General features: G+C 44.1%; 1 protein-coding gene across 1 annotated transcript in view; it reads right to left on the bottom strand.

Annotated features, from left to right (window-relative positions):
• Positions 1-1,291: 1,291 nt before the first annotated feature.
• The window catches only part of LPAR3 (lysophosphatidic acid receptor 3), a 58,058-nt gene continuing 47,919 nt past the window's right edge, over positions 1,292-11,430 (bottom strand). The window contains exon 3 of the mRNA XM_038413483.2: positions 1,292-3,354. Coding sequence (XP_038269411.1) covers positions 3,023-3,354 — 332 coding nt within the window. The 3' untranslated portion in view covers positions 1,292-3,022. The remainder of the gene's footprint in view (positions 3,355-11,430) is intronic.

Genomic DNA, 11,430 nt, shown 5'->3' with positions numbered 1-11,430 from the left:
GTGTCCAACTATGAAGGTTTTGAAGGCCAACTCCCATGTTCCCAATGGAAGAAGAGAGAGGAAACTGCAAGGCTATTTTAGTCCCTTACATGGATTTTTCCTCAAGATGCTTCAAAAGTTGGGTTTGCAAGAAACGAGTCACCCTAAGTTAGACTATTTTTGAAAATCCTGGCCTAGAACTTTAAATATGTCCCTGATCAACACACAGGGATTTTCTGGGATTTAAATTGAATCCTTTTTAGGGCTGACCCAGCTATGATTGTAGACACTTCTGTTAATAAATATGATAATTCCACTGAAATAAAACACATACATATTCCTTATGGTTATTCAGGGGTAGGAATTAATTTCCATTTTCCACTCTTATGTCAAGCTTTGATCAGTCTTCACTCTGAAGGACCTACAAGAATATAAAATATCAAGAGCAGTCATTTTTGCTATAGTAGGAAAGCTAACCAAACATGAAACAAAATGCGTATTTAATTTTAAAGGAATTTTATTTTTGGGTAGCTTTGTATATGAGCTTCAGCCTAGTATTATAAACCATGTGTAGAAAGTAAGTCTATAGGCATTAATATTTGCATCTCATGTCTTTATAGTGCCGTCACCTCTAAAAAAAAAAAAAAAAAAAAAAAAATTAAAAAAAAAAACCACCACCAAACTACCAAACCACAGAAGTAGTCTTTGCACAAAAACTTTCATTACAATGGCAAAAATACAAGTGTAAACCTTTTCAGCAAGTTATATAAATACAATATTTATCTTGAAATGTTAGGGGCCATACCTACAACCCAGTAATAGGACTGTCTAAGTGAATAAGAACTGCCCATACTACACAGGGTTTTGGGGATCTGGTCCTTATTTAACATAGGACTTTAACATTACATTACATTATTTAACATAACATTAAGAACTTTAATAGCTTACATAGCATTGTTACTATATCCTCTGATCCAAATTCTAGTCTCACTTCCACCAATACAACTCACTGATGTCAATGCGTGGGTGGAATCAAAAGCAGACTCTGATCACAGGAGTACTATGGAAAGGGATCTGGGGGTCATAGTGGATCACAAGATAAATATGAGTTAACAGTGTAATGCTGTTGCAAAAAAAGCAAAAATCATTCTGGGATGTATTAGCAGGAGTATTGTAAGCAAGACACGAGAAGTAATTTTTCCGCTCTACTCTGCGCTGATTAGGCCTCAATGGGAGTATTGTGTCCAGTTCTGGGAAGATTGAAAAAATTGGGTTTGTTTAGTCTGGAGAAGAGAAGACTGAGGGGGGGACATAACAGTTTTTAAGTACCTAAAAGGTTGTTACAAGGAGAAGGGAGAAAAATTGCTCTTTTTAACCTCTGACAACAGGACAAGAAGCAATGGGCTTAAATTGCAGCAAGGGTGGTTTAGGTTGGACTTCAGGAAAAACTTTAACTGTCAAAGTGGTTAAGCACTGGAATAAATTGCCTAGGGAGGTTGTGGAATCTCCGTCACTGGGGATTTTTAAGAGCAGGTTGGACAAACACCTGGGATGGTCTAGATAATACTTAGTCCTGCCTTGAGTGCAGGGGACTGAACTAGATGACTAGGTCCCTTCCAGGTCTAGGATTCTGTGATTAATAGGTTACATTATCTTTCAACATTACATCATCTGCTATTGAGTTTGTTCTCTGAAGGCACTCTGATTTTGATTGATCTGCTTAAGATTCTTTGGGCCTGATTTTCTGTAGTGCTGAGCACCACAGCTCCATTGACCTTAAAAGGAATTGCGGAGTTCAGTACTTCTGAAACTCAGGCCGAAGGGGCTTCAAAAGTTGGGCTCCCAAACACCGAGACATGCAAAAATTAGGGACCATTTCTGAAATAGTTGCCCTAGAACTTTAAATATGTCCCTGATCTAAATGCAATCCACAGGTAATACAGCCATTTTTAAAAACACAAATAATGGAAGTTATTCCACACATTAAATTTGATTAGTCACAGATTAAAAATAAGAATGTTATTAAACTCTTCATTATCTGCAGTCTCATGGCCTCTCCCTCAAAATCCTCGGCTCTAAATCAGAGGATTAAATCTGGTCCAGTCTGATTTCTATATAGTGTGTGAGAGATCTATTCATATTCTGGCTTGTATCGCTCCAACACACTTGGCTTTTTAAAAAAAACAGCAAGAATATAAATTCATTCGTATTAAACAGGCTTTGTTCATGACGTTTTTGTTGTAAAAATTTGAAACTGAAATCTATTTTCAGTCACATTTCCCACCCAATCATGTCCAGAATTTACATGCAACACACTGGCAAAGTGATCCTGCCCTTTGGCCCAGATGTGGGGGGAAAAGGACTTATTACCTCCAGCTAGTGCAATCACTCCTGTCACTCAAGTAGTACTGGCTTGTGCTTTTGGTAGTGTTCTACCCCTGCAAACAACCCATGGTGGGGGTAGTTGCACATGCACACCATGGGTTGCTATTATAGACTTGCCTTTGACTGCCAAGTTGCTGGCATTAACTTGTTTTAAGGGAGTATTGAATTATTTGTGCTGAAGTGTGGGGAGGGGTATGTATGAACTAGTATATACATTTTGTAAACAGAGGCAGCAAACAGGGCACATTTCTGGACTACCAGCCCCAAAAATGTCCCCTTGGAGATACATAAAAACTGATCAAATACATAACTTCAGACAGCCACAAATGCATTGTTTAGCAATTAATTCTTCCTGCAGGTGTCTAGCAAGGAGAGTTCCATTATATTGTTTGTATTTTGTTTCCATGCATAGAAAGTCTCTCTCAACAAGTTTATTCCTCTTATGGGGAAAACAATCTCATATACTTAAAAGAAACAGCACAGAAAGTTTCTCTCTTCAATACAATGTATTTTCCCTTTGGGTAATTATTTACAAGGACTTCACGTAACACTGTGGAGTTTGGGCTATGGAACAGAGTGAACATATTAAATGATCTCCTGTTACAAGCCACTCCCCTCCTACCCCATATCTCTTAGGAAAAGTATATCCCAGGTTAGCTCATGAGTTTCCTTTGCCACTGATAGTCCCTTGAATAATGCTGTCTTCAATATATTGACTGGTAGTATCTGTGCTCCTGCTGAGCACTGTTGAAGGAATCCTTGAAGATCGTCTCTCCTGGCTTTTATCATCAGAAGAGCAGCACATGATCCGTCTCATGGTGTTGGACATTTCATCATCTTTGTAAGAGTAAATGACTGGATTCATGACAGAGTTGAGCAAGGCCAGGAGAAGGAACCATCTTTTCACATGCTGAACCCCACAATGAGTGCAGTTCAGACCATCAAGCAACAGAACCACCAACCCAGGGGTCCAACAGACAACAAATGCACCTAGAGAAAAAAAAGAAAAGAAAAAAGGGTTCAGATGTCAATAAATCCTGGCTTTGAGCACACAAGTATTTTTTCCCCTCCAAGAGGATCAGATTCATTAAGGACAACATATTCCAAATTGTACAGGTAAAAATCACAACAACAAAACTTACGTCTATTAACAATTTCCCTGGAAAGCACTGAAAATGTAATAGCTTAGCATTTGAAAGATTATAGAAAGCATGAACTGGGATGCTAAGAATCCACTGCCTCTTACAACAGGCAGTGAATGGCCCCTACAACGTTGATTTGGCCACTCTGACTAGAGGACACAAATGGGGCAAAGGATTCTTTGGTACAGATGCAACTGGTGCTTTGGCAAGTAGAAGGAACTCCTCTGCTAATCACATCTCTGCTCTGTATGCTAGAGGGAAAGAGACCACCTTGCTATACCCCAAACAGATGGCAAATCTACTGCCTGTTAAACAGACTACAACTGATTGTGTTTGCAAAGCATGCTGCTAATTTCATCCAGTAGGAAAGCACATACATTAAACATGCTCAGGTTCAAAATGGCCCAACTACCCCAGGCTGCAGTGCTTACTGTAGTGTAAGCGGTATTGAACCCCAGAACTTTTTGGCACCCTGCCACACCATTCCATACTGGTAATTGTCTCTCCTCTCTCTTCACAGCCCACTCTATGATCTTGTGCTATGGGTGCCAAAGCTAAGGGCATATTTCCCTGCAGGAGAGGTGCATGCCAAGTACCTCCCTCATCTTCCTATCTATACTTCTCCATAGGACTAAGCACCCAGAGGTAGAGGGGCCAGGGAGCGACTGAGCCAAGAGGGAGTTAGGGAAGAAATTTTGAGAAAGGGCTCCTGGGGGTAGAGTGGAGAGATGGGGGTTGTGAGGGGAGGAATTAAGACCTAAAGCGGGAGAAGGGAAAAACCAGAAGAGCTAGAAGAGATAAAGGGAAGTGAGAAATGTGCTGGCCAGAAGACAAAGGTCACCAGAAAGAGGACAAATCAGGAGTAGCAGAGGAAGAAATGCAAACAGACCCCTACATGGCCGGGGGGGGGGGGGGGGAGAGAGAGGAAGGACAAGAGAATTGGGAATGGGAAACTATATCAGAAAAGGGGAAAGGATAAGGAGTTATTTTATTGAAGGGAAAAAGGCAACAAAAGAAAGTGAATGTCAGAGCATTCACACCAGGCATCTCCTCGGCAGCCAAAGTGACCGGACTGAGCGAGGAGTGAAGAAACCCCAAACAAATGCAATGGCCCCCCAAATATGCAAAGCCAATACAGGGGGGAGACACTACACAGAAAGGAGGAGAAAAGAAGAAAAGTGGAAACATCCAGGAAGGATGAAAAAGGGAGAAAAAGAGAAATGAAGATGTAAGACTTATTTACATCCCTACATGTTACTGCTATCCTTGTCAGAAGGGGCAGGAGAAAAAAAATATCACAGTTATACAGGAGAAGGTGCAAGACGAGGAGAATCTTCAGAGCAATTGTGGCATCAAACCAGCCATCTCCCTCCACCCCAACATTACACTGCCAGCTTGTCATTCTTTGCTTTCAAGCCTGAGGAAAAGCAGCCATGTGTACCATAATACTAACCTAGCACAAGCCACAATTGCTGCCTGACTTGCAAAAATAGAAAATTATAACTCTGCACAAGTCACTTTGTGGATGACACAGTAAGGAAACTCTGCTTATGTATAAAGATATAGTTTCCCTTTTTTGGGCTTTAAAAATCAGCAAACAAATAAGAACTCTTTTAGCATTTATGCACATCCATGTTGAAATGCTCTCCGGGTGGTCTTGGTATCCATTCAACAGCTCTGATATTAAAAAGGAGTCACTTTCATTTTCATAATACTGCTAGTTTTCCTAGATATAAACTGTGTGTGATGGGGTGGACTAAGCCCAAAGGCCCCCTGCTGGAGGCCTCAGGGTTCTGCCATACCCATCCCAGGAAAGGAGCAGTGGAGAGGTCCTCCAAGCAGGGTAGAAGGGCTGCAGGGCAGGAGTTGGCAACGTGTCCATACACAGACACAAATGTCTGTGGTAAAAATGTTTAGGTCCGTGGGGGCGCTCACCTCGGGTGGCTCCCCGTCCCTGCAGTTGCTAGCAGAGGCGTGGCCAGGCGGCTCTGCAGGCAAGCTGCCTCCATCCCCACTCCCCGGGCGCTGATGCCACAGCTCCCAGCCCATTGGCCGGGAACTGTAGCCAATGGGAGCTGCAGGGGGTGGCGCCTGCAGACGGAGGCAGCGTGCCTGCAGAGCTGCCTGGCCGCGCACACCTCCGCCAGCAACAGCAGGGACAGGGAACCAGTCAAGATGAGCCTCCCTGCAAGCGGCTCCCCATCCCTGCTGTTGCTGATGGAGGCGCGGCCAGGTGACTGCACTCTGCCTCTATCCCCCTCCCCAAGCTCTGACTCCTCAGCTCCCAGCCCAGTGGCCGGGAACCATGGCCAATGGGAGCTGCGAGGGCGATGCCTGTGGACAGGGCAGCCTGCAGAGCCACCTGGCCGAGCTTCTGCATAGGAGCCAGAACCTGCTGCTGCTTCCAGGAGCTGCTTGAGGTAAGCGCTGGATGAAACCTGCACACACATACAACCTCTGCCCCACCCTCCTGCTCCAGCCCCAATTCCCCTCCTGCCCTCCAAACCCCTTGGTCCCACAGCCTGGAGCAACTTCCTACACCCCAAACCACTCATCCCCAGCCCCACCTCAGAGCTTGCACCCCTAGCTGGAGCCCTCACACCCCCGCACCCCAACCCCCTGCTCCAGCCTGGAACCCCCTCCTGCACTCTGAACCCTTCATTTATGGCCCCACCCCATAACCCCAACCACCTCCCACAGTCCAACCCCCTGCCTCAGCCCGGAGCCCCCTCCTGCGCCCCGCCAATGTCCATCACTAAGTCCGGTAATTTTGTCAAGTGTCCATTGTGCAATATGGTTGTACTGACCCCTGCTGCAGGGAAAGCAGCCAATCAGGGCCCAAGAAGGCTATATTAAAGGAGCTTCAGAACAGAGTAATAGTTAGTTGCTGCTTGGAGCTGGAGAAGAAAGGACTGCATGCCTGGCTAGAAGAGCAGCAGGACCATGGACAGTCTGCTGGCAGGGACCAGGGAGCAAAAGGCTTCTGGCTGGCTGTTAGGACTGAGCCAAAGACAGTTTGCTAGCAGAGACCAGGGGAGCAATGAAGGAGCTCTTGGCTGGCTGCTATTGAGAAGGGAGTGAGCCCAGGGAGGGCCACAGGAAGATAGTGTCTCCAGGGAAGAAGCCCTGGGATACGGTCTGATACCAGGGCCAGGACTACTTAAAGACTCAGCTTAGAGAGGGCTAGAGAAACACCACCAGAGGGGTACCAAGATAGACCCTAGTGGACTGTATACCCTGGAAGGGGGTTGTTCTGATTCACATACAGATAGTGTGTGTGTGTCTCAGTCAGAGGGCTGAGTCACTGAAAACCCTCCTGAGAACCACTGAAAGGAGTCTCCAGATCTAAAAAATGCAGACACGCCCAACCAGAAGGGGGCAGTTGCAAGAGGTGGGTGCCAACCCTATTACACTGTGTAAATACAACACTGAGGATGTAGTGCACAGTTCATATCAAAGAATTGGGAAATGCAAGAGTTATGATTCTAACAATAACATCAAAATACTGCATTGTACATACAATGCACACATACACCCAACAAGCTACACAAAGAAGTACATGGCCTGATTTCAGAAATGATGAGCAGCCATCGCTCCCATTTTTTTCAAGGGAAACTCAGATTGCTCAGCACCTCTCAAGAGCAGGCCACAAGAACTAAGAAATGAATTCAAAAACTTTAATAAGTGTTACAATTTATGAAAAAACATGCATGAAGTAAAAATGTTGTAATAGTTTTTAGGAAGTATTTTGCAATTCCCTAACCTGTCCTTCCACTGGAAACCACTTCCTAAAGTAAGGAAAGAAAATTCACCCATCAGATTTACATTCCTTTTTGGATAACATATTATGGAATGGGAAGATTAAAGGCTGGAGATTTCATAAAAGATGCATTTAACTCTACTGTAGCTTGAGTATGGATTTTTGGGGCCCTAAATACCAGTTTTATAGATTAATTTTGAAGTAGTGGTCAGTAGCAGTTATTTGTGAATTCTGATGCTAGAGGGTTATGAGTAGATCTCTAAGCAGGGTGTCCAGAGCTGTAGCTCAAAGCATTAATTCTGATAATCAACTTTGCAGCATGGATTATGGTTCAGAATCAGAACATTGCATAAATAGTTGTGGCACCAATTCCCACTGAGTGTACACAGTGTAGAAACACTGTAGAGGTTTATTGCACTGAGTCTTACCCAAAGCCCACTGATGTCAATGGAAAGCCCCCTTTGACTTCAATGGGCATTAGAATAGGCCACAAATTAGGAAGAGACCACACTCTACATTGACATCAACCGTCACTGAAAATTTTGGGGCCTCTAGGGTCTCAGTACAACTTTTTATTAAACATCAGGGGCTAAAGGAGGGTGCCAACTCTCCAGCTCCTTGCAAAGAAATAGTTTAGCACGTGAACCATCTCTGCATACAAGTGAAAACAGGGGAAGCAGTTTACCACATTATTTATTCTTTACCATACTAGATAGTGCAGGACCCTGTCCTGCTTCCACTGATGTCAATGGGAGCAGGAGCAGGCCCCAAATTAGTGTATAAATGTGTTTTTAAAAAGTGTCAGCTAGTAATTTTGTGCAGACTAAACATAGGACAAACCCTAGGAAATACATCTACTTGCACAGACAACATTGTAAAGCATGTAATGGCAACCACTGGACATCAAAATATGTCCTTTGCAGAAATTTCTCTAATATCTACTGTGCGATGTACATACCCATCAGTTTCAGCCAGGTTCGTACTTGGCATGCCTAAGCAGTGTCTCTGCTGCTGCTGCCCATACTACCATAGCCACACTGCTGTTTATACTTGCACTAGCTTGATGACAGCCATGTGCATGCAAGAAGGGGAATCAAACCCCTAGCTCATAATGTAGACATAGCCTCACACAGCTAATGAAATAAAGGCTGTAGTGCAGTACATGGTAAGGAACACCATTACAATTACTGGTCAGCTCTTTCAAGCGATTGTCTTACTTTGGATCCACTGTCACCAAAATACATTTAATCATGTGTACAAATAAGGTTAGTGTCACACCCTATCCTTAACATTGCACACACAATGGGTTATAGTCCAAACTTGCTTCCTTTCTAGGATGTGCCTCTATTTGTATCTTATTCAACAAAGCTTTCAGGCAGGACTGTACTTAAACTGTAGCCTTGGCTCCCTCTTAATTTGTCTGTTCCTAGGATTTTCACCCTGCAGGAGGCTCTTGTTATTCACTTTAGGTCCAACATGCCTCAGAGAAACTTTCAGCTTTTCAGACTTCTTAGTTGGACTTAAGAGAGCACACTGATCTGGATGGCAGGGTGAGTCAGAAGAATAGCTCTGCATCTCACATAGGGTATGCAAGACTAGGGCCATTTCTACACTTACCAGGGATCGACGCTGCTGCAATCGATGCAGCGGGGGTCGATTTAGTGGGTCTAGCTCTCCAGTCGACTCGAACTCCACCAAAACTAGAAGATTAAGGTAAGTCGACGGGAGAGCGTCTCCCGTCAACGCAGTGCAGTATACACACCGCAGTAAGTCGACCTAAGCTACATCGACTCTAGATATGTTATTCACATAGCTGGAGTAGCATAATTTAGGTCAACTTACTCTGGTAGTGTAGACAAGGCCAAACACCTGGTCACAATGTGCCATTAATTGTGCTCCCAGGTCAATTTGGGGATTTTCCACTAAGCCTACAGTGAGTTTCCTGTATATTGCATCACTTCAGTTGCATTGAATTCCTATACATCTAGAAGATCTGCATTTTTTATGCTTTTGCTGTGCCCTGCCAGAAAGCTCTCCATATACTAGCACTGCCTTTCAGGACCTATGTTTAAGGCAAGGAAAAGGTGGTAGCTTTTTAAACAACTGCCTTAACCACGTGTACACTTTTGGTTAAAATAGTAGAAGTTATAAATTTTAATTCTAAATTTATTAGACTGAAAACCCTGAACCTCAAAGTAATGAATGTTTCTGCTGAAATACTGGTAAGCTAGGATGACCCACTGTGTGCATTCACCTGAGCGAACTGAAAATCATGTATAGACTTGCATAGCAGTCATGCCCTTTCCTTTCAACATATGTATGTTTAGCTGGGATGATGCCACAAAATGAATCAGTGCAAGATTAAACCTTTTTCGCAGACCTTCCAGTCTACATAAACCAGACACCTTTCAAAGCTCGGTAGGTTTGAGATAGAATCATGTCAGCTGCTCCTACCAAACTCCCCATACTGTATATCACCACTGAACAGATCTACCTCAGTCACCTCAAATTATACCCAGTAATATTCCTCTTTCACAAGAGACAGGATCAATTACAAAAAAATCTGGTGCCTTGAAGGTTTACAAATCTGGACTTTCACATGAAATTCAAATACACACACTGAAAACACTCCTACAGTGTGCGACTCATATGAAAAATGAATCTTTAAATTAACCATTAAACAGTGAGCAGCTATAATCAAAGGTTATAAAAACACAAACTCTTCACAAGGCCCGAAAAAATACTGTTTCCTCTTAAATGGAAAACGAGAGCCATGTCCTGCTATTGATTTACATATAGAAGGTGCAATGACTCTCTTGGTTAGGACCCAGGCACCAATCTGAGCTGTGGAGTGAAACTGCTCACTGGAGAAGAGAACTGGAGGTTCCTCACTTGAAGCGTCTGCCTGTGTGGAAGATATGAAAGTAGCCCTAGAGACCTGTCTTTAAAGGACAAGTCTGTCTGCCCACGTCTGCCTGCCTGTGGGGTTTGGTCAGACTGAGGGACAGCAGCCTGTGCTGATGTAGGAGTACAGATTAGGTGTCTAACTGAGCTGGGAGAGGAGCAGGAACTGGGATGGGGAGGGAGGCTCTTTTCCCATAAGCAGGAAGAGGGATAGGGACAAGTGCTAATGACCAGTGTCAGAGTGGGGGCTGCAGGGAAAGAGTACTGAGTAGTGGGAGCAACAGGACAGGACGGAAGCAGGGTGGGAAGGTTTTGGGAAGGGGGAAATTTGATGCCTTGAGGGAGAAGGGCCTGCTGTTCAGACTACTGTGGATCCAGCAGCCACACAGCCAGTTTAAATTATAATAGGTTGGTCTTTACACTGCAGGATCCATCCCACAGAACTCAACACAAAGAGGACAGCAGAGGCCACCTTATCCCACAGCCCAGAGAAGGGGAAGCAGAGACCAAGGCAGCAGAGGGCAAGCAGCGTGTCAATGGCACACATGACATTGTTACTCCCAGAGGAATTCTGCATCACTGCGCAATGCAGAATTTTGCAGAAATTAACATTGTACTTGCAGAATTTCCTTTCCCCCACAGAAATGGGCTGCAGTACTGCTGGCCATCACTAGATGCCGCTGGACCCAGCAGAGCTCAGCTCACTCATAAAAGACACTGGGGGGAGGGAAGAGGGAGGGAGCTAAAGGGTTCCTGAGAGCTGCAGTTCCCAGCACTCCCTGAGGGAAGGAGAGGGTGTTGCACAGAAAACTCCATGCAAGCCTGGGACCAAGCATCAGGCTTTCTTCCTCTGGATCCCTGGATTCACAGCACATTTGAAAAATGGCTCGCCTGGTCATGAATGCATGTCTTAGAACATCCTAAAAAATGCTTTCCTAGATAGTTCACAACAAATAGCTTTTTAAGCTAAAATTTTAATTGCTGATTTGAAGGGGTGTTTCACGCAGAACAATACGCTCACTACAACATGCTGATGTTTATTTCCTATGACATCAGTTGGGGATGAGAGAGCACCCAATGAAGTTAATGCCCAACTTACTGTCGATTTCAATGGGAGCAGGATCTGTTTTACTTAAGTGATTAGTGAAGCAAACGTGAAATGATACTCTTTACAATTATTGCGTAGCCTTCCTGAAACTTAAGGAATAGTTCTGTGCTGGACCAGACAAATATGATCCACAGTTGTGTCATCCTTACAGT

This window comes from Dermochelys coriacea, chromosome 8 (assembly GCF_009764565.3).
Source record: "Dermochelys coriacea isolate rDerCor1 chromosome 8, rDerCor1.pri.v4, whole genome shotgun sequence".
Classification (NCBI taxonomy): domain Eukaryota; kingdom Metazoa; phylum Chordata; order Testudines; family Dermochelyidae; genus Dermochelys; species Dermochelys coriacea.
Note: the sequence above shows the minus strand (reverse complement) of the source record. Positions and strands in the feature narration are given on the sequence as shown.